Genomic DNA, 18,956 nt, shown 5'->3' with positions numbered 1-18,956 from the left:
AAAAAAATTAGATTGTTGGAATGCATTTTCTTCACCCAAATGCAAAAGCAAGGTGTTTGCAGCATTCACAATGGCCTACTGGCCAGCTGTCAGGACATACGTAGGTTGTTATGCTTCTGACACCTCTACGCAAAAACAAGTATAATTCTTACATTCTGGGATATGATATTTCTGAAACTATCAACAAATGAGGAATCAGTTCAGATGTGATGTTTGTGTTCGTTAAGGAGGGGAATAGCTGTGAAGCAGAAGTTAACAGCTTGTAAATAAACTCAAATTTTGACCAGCCTCAAACTCCATTAAGTTTGAGAAGAATGAAAAAAAGAGTCCAGCAAGAAAAAACAAGTCACCAATAATTTTTATTGATAAATAACATTTTACTTAATCTGTATTTTCACCCCAATATTCTAAAGCTACACTAGTAAACAAAGTGCAAGTTCTCTGAAAGTCAATTAAAAGAAAACAAACTTGTTAAATATCTTTTCACAGAACACAAGCATCAGACTTTTCAAACCTATCGCATTCATATAGTCAAGGCCATGTAAGAACAGTTAAATCTCTTTAAAAGCCTGCTACATTTTTTATTGCTAAAGAATCTGAATTAGTTGCTATAGTTTCAGAAGCAGTGATTAATTAACCTTTGAAAGCGCCACAAAATATTGAGACATAAAGTCATGAATCCATATATCAGTATCTGGTAGTGCAGTGTCCACTAAATAGGTCACTATTTTACGATCCCAAGAGCTTGTGCTTTCATTAACTGCTTGAATCAGCGCCACCAGAGGTTTCTTCTCTACATGGTTTCGAAACACTATTGATGCCTCTTCTGACCACTGTTTGCATTTCACTCCTAGGAAAAATATAAAGCAAATAATTTCATTTAAAGAAAAGATGGATTTACGTGACACACACACACACACTCCCAAACCCGAGATTTTTAGTAATTCTACACGTGAGGAAGTGGAAGACACTCCAAGTAGTGCTATTAAAGAAAGTGAACCTAACAGAGCTCTGTAAAAACATTTAAATCCTTACTCTTGTTTCAAGTATCAAAGGGGTAGCCGTGTTAGTCTGAATCTGTAAAAAGCAACAGAGGGTCCTGTGGCACCTTTGAGACTAACAGAAGTATTGGGAGCATAAGCTTTCGTGGGTAAGAACCTCACTTCTTCAGATGCAAGTCTTGCATCTGAAGAAGTGAGGTTCTTACCCACGAAAGCTTATGCTCCCAATACTTCTGTTAGTCTCAAAGGTGCCACAGGACCCTCTGTTACTCTTGTTTCAGTAGCTGTTCTAGCCTCCCATGTAAGGATTATCAACTGTGTCACATTGTGAAAAAAATGGCTGCTAACCTTTCTGTAACTGTTGTTCTTCGAGATGTGTTGCACACGTCCATTCCAATGTAGGTGTGTGCATGCCCCAAGCACAGTTGCTGGAATTTTTTCCCCTTAGTGGTATCTGTCGGGTCGACTCCAGTGCCCTCTGTGCTGGATGCTCATAGTGCCAGTATAAGGGCCACGCCAAGCCCAGGCCCCTTCAGTTCTTCTTACCGATAACTCCAACAGAGGGGGCAGCGGGCAGGACTCTGAAGGGATGTGTGCAACACATCTCAAAGAACAACAGTTACAGAAAGTTTAGTAACTTTTCTTCGAGTGCTTGCACATGTCCATTCCAATGTAGGTGACTCACAAGCAATTGCACAGGAAGTGGGCTCAGAGTTCAAGTACAAGCTGACTGCAACACTGCACGGCTGAAGTTGGCATAGTCTCTGGCCTGTTGAGTAATGGTATAGTGCACTGGGAACGTGTGCATCTAGAATCAGGTTGTTGCCCTGCAGATATCTTGAATAGGGGCTTGAGCTAGGAAAGCAGCCGAAGAGGGTGGAGATCTTGTGGCGTGAGCAGTCAGGTTAGGTGGAAGAGAGACTCCCGTGAGTTAATAACATGCCCGGATACATGAGGTAATGCAAGATGAAATCCTCTGGATGGAGATGGGGAGCCCCTTCATCCTCTCAGCTATCGTTATGAACAGAGAACTCCCTTTCTCCTGAGGAAGGCCACTACTACTGCCATACATTTGGTGAAGACCAGTGAGGTGTCCAACAGCCTGAATGACAGAACCACATATTGTTAATGAGTCTGGTTCACAAATCTCAGGCACCTTCTTTGGAAAAATCAATATGTGGAAGTAAGTGTCTTTTAGGTCAAGGGCGGCATGCCAATGCTCTAGATCCAGCGAAGGAATGATGGAAGCCCAGGAGACCATGCATAACTAATCTCTTGAGATAGCATTTGAGCTGCCACATGTCTAGGGTTGGTCTGAGGTCCCTCCCTTTAGCTTCTGGGGTTAGGAAGTAATGGGAATAAAACCCCTTTCCTCATAGATGGTGCAGAACCTCTTCCACAGCTCCCACCCAAAGGAGAGATTGGACTTCTTGTTCCAATAGTTGCTCATGAGAAGGCTCCCTGAAGAGAGACAAGGGAGGATTGGTGGAAAGGTGCGGGGGACAAAAATTGGCAGGTGTAACCTAATTCTATTGTGTTTAGAACCCAATGGTCTGAGGTAATATGTTTCCAGGAGCTGAGGAAGAGGGACAGTTGGCTGGAAAACAAAGCGTAACTGGATCCAGAATTGAGGGGATTGAAATGTCATCCTTGAGCGTCTTGTCAAAACGAGTGCTTCAAGGTTACTGTATGTGTAGGGGCAGAATGCATAGGCCCTGAGGAGGTGGTTGGGGGAGGGGGATCTAAACCCAAACCCCTTGTTTTTCCATCCTCCACTGGTCCTGTCTGGGAGGCCATGCAAAACAGCATCCAATCTGCTGAGGCCTGTAGTGTCTTCTGGATGCTGTTGATTTATACAGACCCAGAAATTTCAGGGTTGCCTTAAGAGTCCTTAAGCTTGTGCAATTTGGCATCTGTTTGCTCTGAAAAGAACAAGGACCCTTCGAGTGGGAGGTCCTGGAGGGTTTGCTGCACCCCTTGAGGAAACCCCGAGGAGTTTACCCACGAGCTCCTGTACATGGTAACAGCAGTGGCCACTGATCTGGCTGCAGAATTGGAAGAGTCTAAGGCTGCCTGCAGGGAGACTCGGCCTACTGTCTGCCCTTCTTCAACGAGTGAGGAGAACTCCTATTGACGTCTTGGGGAAGCATGTCCTTAAATTTTTGCATCACCTCCCACATATTAAAATCATAGCGACCTAGCAAAGCGTGCTGGTTTGCTATACAAAACTATAGCCCACCCATCGAATAGACTTTCCTGCCAAACAAGTCCAGCTTTTTGGGGTCGTTTGCCTTGGGTGCTTGACCCTGATGGTGGCTGCCACCACAAGGGATCCTGGAGAGAGAGAGAACAGAAATTCATATCCTTTAGCTAGCACAAGTATTTTCACTCTGTGTTTAGCCGTCGGCAGAGAGAAGCGGGGGTCTGCCAAAGCGCCTTAACCGGACCCACGATTGCCTTGTTAAGGGGTAGAGCCACTCTTGAGGGACCTGCCCCTGACAAGATGTCTAAGAGGCTGTGTGTCACCTCTTTGACCACCTTGGCTTGAATACCAAGTTCGAGGCCATCTGCTTTAATAAGTCCTGGTGAGCGTAGTGGTCACCTGGGCGTGGTGATGCACCGACAGACGCCAGCGTCTCATCTGGGGAAGAGGAGGCGGCTAAATCTGGTTGAGGGGCCTCTGCCCCTTCCTCTGTCTCGAACGAGACCTGCGGAACCTGCTCTTGAGGTTTGGCACTGGAGTCTGGGTCTGGTTTCTCTTAGTGCAGTACCAGAGATACCCTCTTTTCCGAGGCCACAGAGTTCGAATGCCTCGAGATAGGTTCCAGAAAGGCCACTGCATGGGTGTTGGTCCCTACAGTCCCATAGGCCAGCGGTTCTCAACCGGGGGGCTGTGAGCCCTTTCAGGGGGTCTGCGGGGGCCCCTGGCTGAAGCCAGGTACCCCAATGTTCCCTCCAGGCAAAAGCCAGAGAGCTAAAGCCCCAAGCCCCGGCGGGGCAGCAGACAGGAGCTGCAGGGCTGCAACCTTGAGCCCTGTACTAAATCCTTGAGCCCCAGTGCCACTGTGAGGCTGAAGCCTCAAGCCCCTGTGCTGCAGGGGAGAGGAGAAGGAGCAGCCGGAGGCTGAAGCCCTGAGCCCCAGTGCTGTCACGGGGCCGGTGCTGTGGGCTGAAGTTGGGATCTGTGGCAGAGCCCGCGTACCACTGCAGGGCTAAAGCTGGAAGCCAGGGCTGAATCTATGAGACCCAGTGACAGTGCTGAAGCTAGCCAACCCTCTCCGTGCCAGTGACTGGTGCCGCGGAGAAGTGCGAGGCTATCAGAGGGGTTTTCCCCACAGAGTGCTCATGGTGCCATGTGAAATCTGGGGGAGGGCTCTCTGCTGCTCATCGGAACTGGCTGTGCTGAGTCCTGGATCTCTGGGGACCCTGGCACAGGAATGTGAGCAAGTCTCTAGCAGCTGCAAATGCCTCCAGGATGGACAGTACCATGAATTGCTCAGTACACTGCCTGCTGGAGGATGGTACTTCCCATGCCAGAGCATGCAGAGCTGGCGTGGGTGCCGGGGCTGACAGAGGTAGCTGCTGTGCTGCTGAGGAGAGTGCGAGATCCACATCGGGCCGCTCTATCCCAATCCTCTTGCCGGCTTCCTTTTGGCACCAGGGACGACTCTTCTCCTGGTGCTTATGGTGCCGCCTCTTAGGCACTGGCCAGGAGGACCTGTGCTGGGATTCTTGACTGGCAGGAGGCACACTCCACCCTGAAGCTGAGGTGCTTGGTGCCGAGTCCGAGCATGGCTCCAATGCTGGTCTCAGGACTGCCTCCATGAGAAGGACCCTCAATTTCACTGTCTAGTCTTTTGGGGTGCAGGGTTTTAAGTCCCTGCAGATGTGGCAACGGTCCTTTCTGCGAGCTTCCCCAAAGCACTTAACACAGCTTGAGTGCGGGTCGCTCAATGGCATCCATCTGCCACAGGAGCCTGGTGACCAAGGCATGCCCCAGCACAGGGGAGTGGACAAGCCTTGCCACTAAGTGTGGAGGCATTCAAAACACACTAACTACTAGTGCTACTATCAAACTAACGAAAACTACAAGAACTATAGACACAAAAAAGGAGAAAAAACCACTAGGTGAGATTGCCTGAACAATGAGGTAAGTTCCAGCAGCCATCATGGGCAGTAAGAAGGAACTGAAGGAAGGCAGGCTCGGCAAGGCCCCTTATACCCAGTGCTATGACTGAGCGGCACCTGGAGGGCCTGGAGCCAACCCAATGGATACCATGAAAGGAAAAAATTCCAGCAACTGTACTTGGGGCGCACACACACACCTACATTGGAATGGACATGTGCAAGCACTTGAAAAAGAACTTAGTAGCATGCAGAAATGAGGTCTAAGGAAAGTATACATTATTTTCACCTGTGATCATCTACATTTCTGGAAGAGAAAGGCAAGTGCACTGACTCTGAATAACTGCAAGCAGTGGTTTGGATAATGTGATTATTGAACATTTTACACACATTTAAGAACATTCCTAGTAAGGCACTTTGCTCACTGGCCCCTTCTTCTGGATTCATTGACCCTCCAGCTCGTGGAAGTGGCATATCCTATAGCAGCCTTGTATTTTAGTATTTGCAAAATTGTAAACATGTTCTGAATATAAGTTTATTACCACCCCTAAAACCACACCATCTAATAAGATGTCTGCCACTTGTCTGAACCCCAAAGTGGCTCCATAGTGTGGAGGAGATGAGCAGTAGTATTCAGCAACGATGCATTCAGTAGCATTCAGCACAATGCACCTAGCTTTCAGGTGATGAGAAGATGGGGAAGCAGCCACCCTAAAACTGTTAGTGTAGACTGGTTACCTGCTGACTGTCCCTAACCCCTTTCACAGCCATTGATGAGTTCAGCACATTACCTCACTATTAGCTTAATTTTTATGAAATCTCTGCAGGTCACCAGGGCTACACTTTGTGGCCCAGGAAGCCTAGTACGACATTCCTCATACTCAATAAGTTTGGAGACCTTTAACTACCTAAGCTCATCCCAGCTTGCACTTTGAAAGTTTGTAGCCTAACAGCGACTTCAAAATTTAAATGAGTTACTATTACTAGAAGTTTGTAGTGACTGACCCGTAAGTCTCAAGTAATTCATAGACCATGACATGACCTGGACCTGCCATGGGTTGCAAAGATCATGGTTTGCATACTTTTTGAGGGGACAGCAAACCACTGCATGGATGTGGTCCCTCACCCCAACCTAGGCAGATGCCCAGCAAACAACAAGGCTACTGTGAGCTCCCTCCAGGCCAACAGTTGTCTCCCTGCAGCTGAGTTAGTTCCTGTGCTGAGCTGCCAGTACAATCTCTGGTTGTAAGGAAAGCCAGCTCAGCATGTAATTGATCAAAAAGACCCAGTAAGAAGAGGTGTGCTGCACTGCCCATATTAACAGCCATAATCGCCGCTCTCTGAGGGACAGGAGGAGTAAGATGGAGGACAAAGGAAAGGGAACCCATCTCCCACTCTTGTAGCGAGTGCCTTGTTCCACCGACAGAAGATACATGAAATATTTGGGGTAGAAGACAGGAACAGAGGAGAGTAATGGTGCATGGAAACAAGAGGGTAATGTGGGATGCAAAAGGGACAGAACAGAACACAGAGCAAAGAGGCAGTATGACATGAGAGAGCATAACAGAGAAAAGAGCAACTGTTGAAGAATGGGAGGAAAGGAAATACTGACCTAGATAGTCAGCTCCTGCTTTGGCAGCTCAGAGCAGGCGTAACTATCTACCTAGTAAATTCCTCAATGCCAGAAGAAACCTTGGATACCGTAGGGACATGTTCAACTGGATCATATACAACCCCAGAGCAGGGGGATGGCCAGAGTGCAGCTGCATGCCAACAATAACCCTATGGGCACCTCAGCCCCTTGGCAGCATAGCCGGCTGGAGTAGTTTAGAGCAGTCTCAAGGCCACCCTAAGCTATGTGAGAGAGCAGACCAGTGGAGAACCAGCTCTACGATTGGACACCCACGAACCGCGCCTTTGTACCTGATTGCACCCAATACATACTAGGCACAGCTGAAAGTCTGGGCCATCACTTTTCAAACAAAGTGGAGGAGAAAGAAACAACTGTAATGAAGCAAACAGCGAGAAAGTGGTGAGGGTTGAAAAGGAATTGGAAATGGAAAGAAAAAGATGGAAAGGAAAAAGCAACACATTCACTTTTAGGCAAGCAAATGTTGTTTATTTCCACTCATGCATTAGTTGTGCTTCCCTGAAGAAGTTCTGTACTTCTAAATTGGTGGAGAAGAATGGGTTGGATAGTTACTGAGAAAATAGCAATATTACTGAGTACTCTAGACGCCAGAAATCAGCAACCAGAATAAAAAGAGAGAAAATTAAAATTCACCTAAATAAACTCCATTTAGGCAGGGAACAAAAAACGATTGTTGGCCCTCCACAAATCCAGAGTCTACCCTCCTCCCCCGCTCAGATTTTAAAAAGATGTTTATGAGAGTATAACGGACAACGAGAGGACAAACTTTGCAGTTAATAGAAAATATACAAACATGGCCTTCCCACTACAAACGACATTTTATTTCCCTTCTCCCACTCCCCCTTCTAGAAGTCACTTACAGGACTATTTCATCTGCCCCACATTTCATATTGCTTGGAATGTGGCTGCTGAGAAAGTTAAATTAAGGTGCCTTTCAGTTTTGTAATATGTGGTTAATACAAATTCTCTCCCATTAGAGAGAAAAAAAAACAAAAACAAAACACACACCAACAGTGGTAATAAAACAATTACTAACCTGTCTTGTACAAAGATGAAGGGTAGAATAAAAACAATTCTATTCTATTCACTATTTTGTAAATTTGCAAAATGCTTACTATAAAATTGAAGTGTAGACTATGCCACTATCCTTCTAGCTTTATACGCCAATATTCTTACCCACTTGATGCCCTTCTATTGTTTAGAAAATTTTATCCAACAAAACTAAAAATACTTGTGACCTACCTGCAAGCTGAGCTGTTATAGCTTGAAATGGTAGTTTTTTGAACATGTCCACTAGAGGCTGTACTTTTCTGATGCTGACAAGCTCATGTTTACCATAGTCCAACTCATATACTGATACCAACCCATTTGTCAGAATTCCTTTTATTAACACCCTGTGCCACCTAAATGGTATTTAAAAAAAGAGAGAAAAAAGAAAACAAAGGGTAGATTTAGAGTATGATTCACACAAACTGAATGCAAACACAAAATATTTTAACTAGAAGAATGGAAAATGATAGAACTGAATAAAAAACTGAAAATTTTTGTCTGAGACCGACAAAAAATTGAAATAAGAATTCAAGAGAAGGTGGGCGAGGTAAAAAATAGTTACCTACCTTTCGTAACTGTTGTTCTTCAAGATGTGTTGCTCATGTCCATTCCATTCTAGGTGTGCACGCACCCACGTGCGCAGACAGTGGAGATTTTTGCCTTAGTGGTATCTGTAGGGTCCGGTGTAGCACCCTCCTGAGTGCCACGCCCATGCGTCGGTATATTAGGCACCGCCAGCCCTACGCCCTCTCAGTTCCTTTTGCTGTCAACTCTGATAGAGGGGCAGGAGGGTGGGTAACGGAATGGACATGAGCAACATCTCTAAGAACAACGGTTACGAAAGGTGGGTAACCGTTTTTAATTCGAGTGCTTGCTCATGTCTATTCCATTCTAGGTGACTCACAAGTAGTATCTCTGGTGGCAGGGTTGGAGTTCAGTCTCGCGGCTTGCAGCACTGCTCTGCCAAAGCCAGCATCATCATCTCGGGCTTGCTGGGTGAGCGCATAATGAGACGTAAGCATGTGGACAGACGATCAGGTAGTGGTGGCCTGGCAGATATCCTGAATTAGCACCTGGGCCAGGAAGGCTGCCGATAAAGCCTGTGCCCTAGTTGAGTGGGCAGTCACAGTCGCGGGTGGAGGCACCTTTGCCAGGTCATAGCAATAATGCATGCAGGCTGTGATCCAGGATGAAATCCTCTGTGCAGACACTGGGCGACCTCTCATCCTGTCTGCCTCCGCAACGAACAACTGTGGTGACTTACCAAACGGCTTGATCCTGTTGATGTAGAAAGCAAGCGTCCTTCTGACATCCAGGGCATGCAATCTGTGCTCCTCTTCTGATTTATGAGGCTTCAGAAAGAAGACAGGTAAATATATGTCGTGGCCGGCTTGAAACTGTGAAACTACCTTGGGCAGGAACGCTGGATGCGGCTGCATGTTGACCTTGTCCTTGTAGAACACCATATAGGGCGGCTCTGACGTGGGTGCCTTGATCTCAGAGACCCTATGGGTGGATGTTATTGCGACCAGTAAAGAAACTTTCCAAGGGAGGAGGATGGAGCAGGAAGCTAGAGGCTCGAAGGCAGGACCCATGAACTGCAAGAGCACGAGATTCAGGTCCCAGGGAGGGATGGGATCCCTGATGTATGGTAGATGCTTCAGGCCTTTCAAACATTGGACTTTCATGTCATGAGTGAAGACTGACTTGCCCTGGAGCCAAGGGTGGAAGGCCAAAATAGCAGCCAAGTGGACTCTGATTGATGACAAGGACAATCCCTGGAGCCTGAAGTGCAGAAGACAGTCCAGGATTGCCTGCAGCGAGGGCTGCTCAGCCCGTATACCCTGGTCCAAGGCTCAGCCCATGAACCTCTTCTATTTGGAGGTAGGTTGCTCTGGTGGAGGGCTTTCTGCTACCCAACAAGACCTGATGGACCCAGGCTGAACATTCCTGTTCTGCATTCAGCCATGCAGAAGCCACACTGTCAAGTGCAATGCTACCAGGTTCAGATGCAGAAGACTACTGTGGTTCTGGGACAGCAAGTCCGGCCAGAGGCAGCTGCAGGGGGGCAGCTACCAAAAGGTCCATCAGCATGCCGAACCAGTGCTGCTGAGGCTACTTGGGAACTATCAGGATCACCTTTGCCTTGTCCTGTTTGATCTTCATAAGGACCTTGGGATTGGCGGCATTGGTGGGAAGGCATACATTAGAGCTCCCGACCAAGGGAGCAGAAAGGCGTCCAATCCCTGGAATGAGCAGAACAGGTTCAGTTAGGAAGTCCCCCACCTCCGGATTATCACACTGACCGCCTCCGGGTGGAGCAACCACTCGTGGAGAGAAGAGAAGGTCCTGCTGAGGTGATCTGCTACCATGCTCTTTGCCCCGGGGAGATGCATGGCCACCAGATGGACGGTATGCTGCACAAAGAAGCTCCAAAAGGCAGAGAGCTTCTTGGCAAATGGCTGACGACCTGGCTCCACCCTGCCTGTTGATGTAATACATGGCTGCGGTACTGTCTGTCATGACCGCACCACCTTGCCCTTCAGGTGGGGCAGGAAAGCCTAGCAGGCCAGGCGAACCGCTCTAAGGTCCCTGATGGTCTTGTGTACTGTGTTTGCCCAGCCAGACTCCCCAGCCCAGGTCCAAGGCATTGGAAACCAGGGTCAGCAATGGGGACAGGGCCGCGAAGGGAACTCCCTCCAACACCGATTCGGGGCTCAATCATCAATCCAGGAACGATCAGATGTGAACCGGCACCCTGACCACCCACTCTAGATCGTGTCTGTTGGGGGATGTAGACCAATGCCAACCACGCCTGCAGTGGCCGGAGATGGAGGCGGGCATGCTGGACCATGTATGTACATGCAGCCATGTGGCCCAACAACCGCAGGCAGGTGTGAGCAGTGGTGAGCGGGCAGTTTTTCACATGGGAGATCAGGTCCAACATGGCCTGGAATCGCGCCTCTGGAAGGAAGGCTCTGGGCTTGTGTGGAGTCAAGAACCGCCCCAATGAACTCTATTCATTGCACCGGCCTTAAGGTTGATTTATTTTCATTTATCAACAGGCCCAGGTTGTGGCAGGTGGAACAAACCAGATCGAGGCGCTGTTGCATCTGTTCCCGAGATCTGCCCTTGATGAGCCAATCATCGAGATATGGGAAGATCTGAACCCTTCGATGCTTGAGGTAAGTGGCCGCTGATGCCATACATTTTTTAAACACACTCGGGGCAGACAAGAGACCAAACGGCAGCGCAGTGAACTAGAAATGGCGCCCTAAAACCACAAAACAGAGGAATTGTCTGTGACCTTGGAAGATGGAGATATGGAATAAGAGTCCTTCAGATCAAGGGCGGCATACTAATCTCCCAGATCAGGGAGGGGATGATAGAGGCCAGGGAGACCATGTGCAACTTCAACTTTTTGAGAGACTTATTGAGGTGCTGCAGGTCCAGAATGAGTCTTAGACCCCCTTTCACTTTCAAGATCAGGAAATAACGGGAGTGGAACCATTTTCCCCTCATGTCCCAGGGGACTTCCTCCACTGCCCCCAGCTGCATGAGGTTCTGAACCTCTTGAACGAGGAGTTGCTCATGAGGAGGGTCCCTCAAGAGGGACAGGGAATGGGGGTGGGAAGAGGGGGCAGCTGAGACTTGAAGGGTGTAGCCCCGAGATACAAGCTCTAGCATCCAATGATCTGAGGTGACCTGCGACCAGGTCGAATGGTAGGGATGAAGGCGGTTGAGGAAAGAATGAGGTGGATCCGGGGAGTTGACTGGGGTGTTGCTCTCGAGCGCACCCTCAAAACAAGTGCTTCTGGTTCCCATGAGGGAATGGGCCAGGTTGTGCAGGGGAACGGGAGGAGGAAGGGTAGCGATGACTAAGACTCGTGTCTATCCCTTCTCCTTGCAGGCCCCTGTCAAGGCTGCCAAGGCTTTGGCAGCAGGGGTGGCTGGAACTGCTTCCTCACCGACTGCAGCATATGCAGACCCAGTGAGCGAAGGGTGGCCCGAGTGTCCTTCAGTCCATGCAGCCTCGTGTCAGTCTGCTCTGCGAAGAGACCATTACTATCAAAGGGAAGGTCCTGGATCGAGTCCTGCATTTCCTGAGACAGGCCAGCAGTCCAAAACCAGGAGCTGCGTCTCCTGACCGCCATTGACACGACCATGCTAGCTGCTGAATTGGCCAGGTCCCATACCATTTGGAGGGAGCGCCTTGCAGCCGTCGTACCCTCCTCCACCAGGGCCCTGAATTCCTGGGGCAGTGAGTCCTTGAACTTATGGAGGGAGTCCCATAAGAAGAAGTTGTACCTCCCCAAGAGAGCCTGGTGGTTGGCCACTCAGAACTGAAGGCTGGCCATCAAATAATCTTTCTCCCAAAAAGATTCAGCCTCTTGGCCTCTTTATTCTAGGGGGTCAAACTGGTTTGCCTGACTGCCATTCTCATTGACCGACGAGATGACCAGCGAGCCCATCTGAACCCTTTGGCCGGAACAAAATACTTTTTCCTCTTGGAAGTGGGAGGAATGGAAGAAAGTTTGCCAAAGGGCTTTTGCTACTTTTAGGACCCCATCATGTACTGGTAGCGCAACACGGGCGGGGGTAGAGACCAAGAGCATCTCCTCTACTTCCAAGCCCAAGTTCGTAGCCACCCTATGAAGCAGAGCCTGATGTTCTTTGAAATCGTCCGGCGGGCTGGTGCAGGAGGGGCCTGCCACTGCCTCAACCCAGGAGAAGGACGATGACTGGGTCACTGGGGGTGTCCCCAGAGGGATCACCACCCGTGGGGGAAGAGGGTTTCGGGGTGGGTGCTTGCTCCTCTACCCCAGCCTCCGAGTGCGCCACGTTCACCGAACTTGATGCTGCTGGTTGCTGCTCTGAGGCGGTGGCTGAGGAATAGACTGACTGAGGCATCGGCATCAGAGACATGCCCCTTGTGCTCCAGTAGGGCCACTGCACCGGGTACTGGCCTTGCTGCCATGACAGCATCGTGGAGGTCGATGCAGCCTCAGGTGCCCAATCACACCAGTGCTGTCGCGGGGTAAAGGGCTGAATTCCCTTCCTGAACCGGAGGAAACACCTTCCAGTGACCACAGAAGGGCTGTCAAAGCTTGTCTCATGGCTAACTGTTGCTGTGGGAGACCGGTGCCTCAAGGAGGATTGGTGCCAGGGCTGAGGGGGATTGGTACCGCAATAGAGACCACTCCCACTGCCTGGGAGACAGGGACCTGCACTGAGGAGACCGCCAGTGGGACGATGATCGGTGCCGGCAATATGGTGACCAGTGCCTTCCTCTAGATGACCTGCGTCAGGAGGGCAGAGACCGTGAGCACGGTGCCGGCAATTTAGGATGCCCCAGAGAAGACCGAGACCTGGGGCGTGGAGTCGGAGAGAGCAATCTTATCTCCGGAGACCAAAGTCATTTGCCCGCCCTTTAGGGGGTCTTTACAGCTGGTTTGCCCTCACTGGGAACCTTTGTGGTGACCTGCGACACATGCAGTGCCAGCGACACTAGTAGAGGCCTCTGCTCTCTGGGCACAAGGAGAGCTTGGGAAGGCATCGGCACTGCCACCAATCTGGGTCCCTTACTGCTCCCTGGAGTCTTTGGCAGATCCCTCGGGGAACTAGGGGGCCCCATCGGGGGGAGGGGTCCCCATGTAGCTCCGGTGTGGGCTGTCAGCCCTTCTTGCTCGTTGCTAAGGAGTCACTCTTCTTCGGCACCAGTGTCTGAGGATGCGCTGTGCACCGAGGCAGAGGCGCTCGGGCCAGCGTCTGGCCGGGAAGGTTCCAACGCCAGGCACAGAGCAGCCTCCGGGAGAGGGCCCTCAAACGGATGTCTCACGCTTTCTGAGTTCGGGGATGAAAGTTCTTACAGATGCGACACTTCTCCTTCACATGCGATTCTCCCAAGCATTTGAAGCAGCTGATATGGGGGTCACTATTATGCATAGGCCTGTTACAGTCAGAGCAGGGCTTAAAACCCGGAGACTGGAGCATGCCTCGCAGGGACTAACTATTTACTAACTACTGTAAAACTATTTACAAGGCCTTAAGGCTCGAAGACTGAAGTAGAAGAACCTCTAGCCCTTGCGAGGCAAGAGAAAGGTGCTCCGACTAACCACCACGGGTGGTAAGAAGGAACTGAGAGGGTGTAGGGCCAGTGGCACCTAATATACTGACGCACGGGCATTGCACTCAAGAGGGCACTAAAGCTGACCCTACAGATACCGCTAAGGCAAAAATCTCATGGCATTGACATGAGCGAGCACACAAAGAAGATGGTGATCTTTTATTGGTCCTTCTTCAGGTCTGAGCTGTGTAAGAGCTGTGTGGTTCAAAAAGTCTTGTCTCTTTCACCAACAGAAGTTGATCCAGTAAAAGATATTTCCTCACCCACCCTGCCTCTCTAATACTCTGGGACTAACACAGCTACAAACGAAACAGCAAACATGAAATAAGAATTGTTTTATAATTTCTGGAGTCCCCCTCCTCCCTTTACTCCCTCCCTCACTGGAAAAAGAGGGAAGAGAGAACAATAGAAAAACGTGGTAAAGCGGGTGTTTAGGGAGGAAAGAAATGAACACTGTCTACCCCTTTCTTTTTTGGTTTGGAATTAAAAAAAATATGGAGAAAGAATAGAAAAGATCCAAATCCAAAAATTGAAAAATAAATTTGAAAAATAGTTTTACAATTTTCTATGGAAAAATGTAGAAAAACCCATTTTTCAAAGAGGAAAATCTGAAAAATTTTGATCAGTTCTAGGAAACAAGTACACACATTACCTAGCCAGTATCAAAATGTTATAGTGGTATCATGGCAGAGGTGAATTTTAAGGAGTGATTTGAATGACGAAACAGAGGCTTTGCAGACATTTACAAGGAGCTCCATGGGCAGGAGTTTCAGGCCGTTTTGCTGGCCAGGGTGGAGAATGTTTTTGGTGATCCCCACTGAGTGGCAGAGCAAAAAACCACCCACAGCTAGCCAATCAACACTCCCAGGGTGCCCAGGGTCACTGACCTGCCCTCTCCCTGGGGCAGCACAGGAATGCAAAGGAGACAGCGTGGAAGAATCCTCATGTACAACAACAGCTAAACTGTTTGAGCAGCACGGATGGGCACTGACTGCTTTATGTCATACAGGAAATGATGGGTAACATTTTTAGAAGTACTTAAATGTTTTCACATTTTTTCCAAAAAGTGACTGGCTAAGTTTCAATGAATGTCAATGGGACTTGAGTAAAAAGTTTTAAAGTGCCTAATACCTAGGATACAGGTAAGTCACAAAGGGCCCTAAAAGGGAAAAACAAGTATGAGGTTGAAAAGGGGGAGCCAGTGGAAGGGGAAGGACATGGATGAAACAACAAGGCAGAAAGATTTCTGACTGATGATTTAGATGAATGAAAATGAACCCATCACGAGAGCTCTAGGCACATGTACAAGATGACTTCTGAAGACTCCCCAACATGTGTTTTGGAACAATAGTAGAATCTGTATGAACTGTTCTACTAACTTTTACCTGCCTTTTAAATGCTCAGATTGTAATTGTGTGCAACACTACTACTTTAAACAGAGATTTTTGTATGGTATAGCTAAATTAAAATAGCCATTTGACGGAAACAGTTGTGACGAAAAAAATCTTATACTCACAGTGATAAATAACTAGCAACCAAGGGGCAAACAATTTGCACGTAAATTTATTGCTGGCAAAAAAGTGCTTGACTGAAAGACCTGTGGCTAAACAGAGCGTCACATCAGGTACAGCAGGAATAGAAGCAGTGTTTCAATCATTGAGTTCTAATTGTGACCTGGAGGCAAGTAGAGTCTACAACCTCATTCACTCCCCTTGGTCCCAGATTATTGACAATCCGAAATGTGGACACTTTCCTTGTCAGCTGGAATGAGGCCAAACATTACGGAGAAATGCACAATTCACATTAATCTAATTCTGAGAAGATTGAGCACCAATTAAGATTTCTCTGTGCATATCTCTAGTGCTAGTGCTGGGCATTTGGACCCTGCAAGTATCACCGTAGACAACAGCCTGCCTCAAGATAATACGTATCTTTTATGAAAGCATCTACTTACTTATTTTCCACTTTAGCAGCATACAGATTGTTCTTCTTAATGGCAATGGGTCTCTCCTCTGCCATGCTGTAGTACAGAATCATTTCTTCCATGAGGACTTCTAGGTTGTGGATCTCTTGCCAAGGCTGGACGACAAAGTGACCAGGGTGGCAGGCCACTGAAATGTAGACATCCATGTGCTCACCGGGTTTCGGTAACGGTAGAAGAGGTGGCATGTCAAGAGTAGGCACCACACTGCTGGGTTCTGGAGCAGGCTTGATTGACCCCATGAGGCTTTTCTTGAGGCCTAGGCCAATTAATTCTGGAGCAAGGATAGTATCACTTTTCCCTTTCATAGGACTAGCGCCACTGGGTGCAACACTCAAAAAGACATCTTTCTGATGCTTCCACAAGTCTGCATTAGTGATCTGCCGATTGATGCTCCGATCGGGGTCTGGGAAGTTCTTGGGAGTAAACAAGTAAATATATGCAATTCCCTTTGAGTCATCCAGTTTAGCAACCTTTAAAGGGAAGAAATAAAGTAAATTATGAAATGCATCTGCATCTTTAATTTTGTATGACCCAAGATTAAAGCTTTTTACGGGAGGAAAAACTGGAATGGATATGTTAACAGTAATCTATTTCAAAATAAAAATATTTTCAAAGACTTGGCACAAATAGTTTATTGTTAAGGTAAAGCTAACAAAATATGTGGACAAAGGTATTCACGATGGCTGAAAACGGCAAGTACAGCAAACTGCTCAATATGGAAGAGTAGTAGCAACACCATCATTGAGGTTGGGCTAGGGTGACCAGACAGCAAATGTGAAAAAACGGGACAGGGGGTGGAGGGGGTAATAGGAGCCTTCATAAGAAAAAGACCCCGAAATCGGGACATCTGGTCACCCTAGGTTGGGCTCCATTTTGCACTTACTGCAAGAGTTCAACCTCTGAGTTTTGTATGGAAAATGTGTGTCTGCCCCAAATTTACAGTACAATCTCAGAGTTTAGCATTTTCATGTAAATCTGTTAGTTTGAGTTCTAAACAATTAAAAATTGACCTTAAAGGTCTCATTTTGAGTCTCAGTTTTTCAGACCCCCGGCCTAAAAGACAGACTGCAGAAAGTTAGACGTTTGTATTTAGTGCTAGCTCAACCTGTTAATTAAAAAAATATATATATTAGTATTCATTATAAGTGACTCCTTCCATGCAACAGCTAAACAGAAAACATGGTATAGGTTGGCTGCAATCATTCTCTGACAAGGTACGTGGGAGCCTTTCTGAACAGTTATGGGGAGGCACAGTGCTGTATTTTGTCATCTGCCCCCAGTAATGTTTCCTACACCCAAATGGGCGGTTGCCAGATAGGGAACCACTTTTGCTACTCTTCAGGCATTTCTATTGAGATCTTTGACAAAGGAAACAGGGAGAGAAATCTTGTCTGCTTGTGGTGGTGCTGGAATGCTGGCATCTCCCTTAGGGAAGAATTAAAGTTATGATGTTCCCTGACATATGGTGGTTGTGCATCCGTGTAGCAGAGTAGAAGGCCCACACTGTTGTCTGAACTTTTCATTTCCTTACTTTTTAGGTTGTGTGTTAGTTAGGATTTTGTGTATGCTCAAATACACTGTTTGGTGTGTTTCTGTCTTAACATAAATATTATTGACCGTAACACTATATATACCAACATGGTGCAACTTCACATCAAGAACTTCAGGGAAATTAGTAAATTTTTATAATCACTACAAGTCTCAAGAACGCTGTAAAACTGAATTATTAAAAGCTACTTTTACCATTAACTCAGATTTAGTCAGTGCAGAAAACCAAGTTATCATCAACAGATTTCCACTGTGAATCTATGCATCTTTCCAGCTTTTTAAAACAAATTGAATAAAAGATAAGGTCCACAGGAAGTGAGCATCTTAGGAGGTCTGCAGGAAGGGCTTGGACAGAAGTCAGGAGAGCAGAGGGGAATTTCCCCACGGTTAGACAGTGGAAGCCTATTAAATATAGGCCTAGATTTTCCAAAATGGATGCCTACAGTTAGACTTCCAAGTTCATACTTCGGCCCCTAAATAAAACTGCCTAATTGTCAAATGCTCCAAGAAGATAGCAGCTCCCACCAACTTAGAATACCACCTTTGGGCACCCATTTTTAAAGGATTGGTCTAATGATTTTTGCTATGTTACATTAGTAACAATAGTATTACGGGTACAAGTGCCATGGAGTGTGAATTTGGCAGTGTACATAACTAATTTCTTACATGTTAATTCGATTTTTCAGAGACCACACATTCCAGGTCAGAAAAGGGGATATTAACACATCATACTAGCAGATGGGAGACAAGAAAAAAGCAACCTATTATGGCTGCAGTATTAATCTTCTGGCCTACTTGATGCATTTCTTTAGCCCTCATGGCATATCTGGATTCTCTAGATCCTAAGATTTAATTTACAAGGCCAAGTAGATTCTAGCTTTCATGATACCAATTTCAAGGGTATCTTTCCAAGCTAAGTAATCCAAAGTAATGTTACCTTCATGAATCTGTAGAGACTGAAGCAACAGATTTTGATTCTTCTCTGTCATATGCTCGTGTAAGTCAGGAGACAGAACAGTGGAAAACCACATACTCATGGACTGACAAATGTGAACAGCCCTGCCCCAATTACTCTCATTGGGATGTTAATGTTAACGCTTCAAGCATCAGCATTAAATATTTCATTGCCAGATCATCGCAGCAGATGCAATGGGGAAGGGAGTAGGAACTGAGAGTTGCTGCAGGGAGGAAAATGCAGATGGAAGAAGGGGGCGGGGAGGAGAGAAGAGACACAGAAAGGAGGATATGGAAAGAAAAGAAAGATAAAATGCACAGTCCTAAGGTTGAGCATATTTTGCCATTGAGTGATGCTGAATGCGAATTTGTTCAGAGCAAAGAAATACTAAAAGCTTAGACTGAGATTTTTAAAGGATATAAGGGGGTTAGGTACACAAATCCCACTGATTTCTGTGGGAGTTAAGTATCTAAGCTCCTTTGAAAATTCCAACCTTAGTCACTACATGAAGGCCA

At 47.2% G+C, this 18,956-nt stretch overlaps 1 protein-coding gene across 3 annotated transcripts in view; it reads right to left on the bottom strand.

Moving 5' to 3' along the window:
* Positions 1 to 340: 340 nt before the first annotated feature.
* The window catches only part of TDRD7 (tudor domain containing 7), a 125,285-nt gene continuing 106,669 nt past the window's right edge, over positions 341 to 18,956 (bottom strand). For all 3 annotated transcript variants that reach the window (XM_054032097.1, XM_054032096.1, XM_054032095.1), the window contains exons 15-17: positions 15,909 to 16,408; positions 8,020 to 8,180; positions 341 to 850 (exon numbers count right to left, since the gene is read on the bottom strand). In XM_054032097.1, the coding sequence (XP_053888072.1) occupies positions 630 to 850; positions 8,020 to 8,180; positions 15,909 to 16,408 (882 nt within the window). In that variant the 3' untranslated portion in view covers positions 341 to 629. The remainder of the gene's footprint in view (positions 851 to 8,019; positions 8,181 to 15,908; positions 16,409 to 18,956) is intronic.

Source organism: Malaclemys terrapin, chromosome 6, assembly GCF_027887155.1.
Source record: "Malaclemys terrapin pileata isolate rMalTer1 chromosome 6, rMalTer1.hap1, whole genome shotgun sequence".
In the NCBI taxonomy this organism is placed as follows: Eukaryota; Metazoa; Chordata; order Testudines; family Emydidae; genus Malaclemys; species Malaclemys terrapin.
The sequence above is the reverse complement of the archived record's forward strand: the minus strand, read 5'-3'. Positions and strand labels throughout refer to the sequence as shown.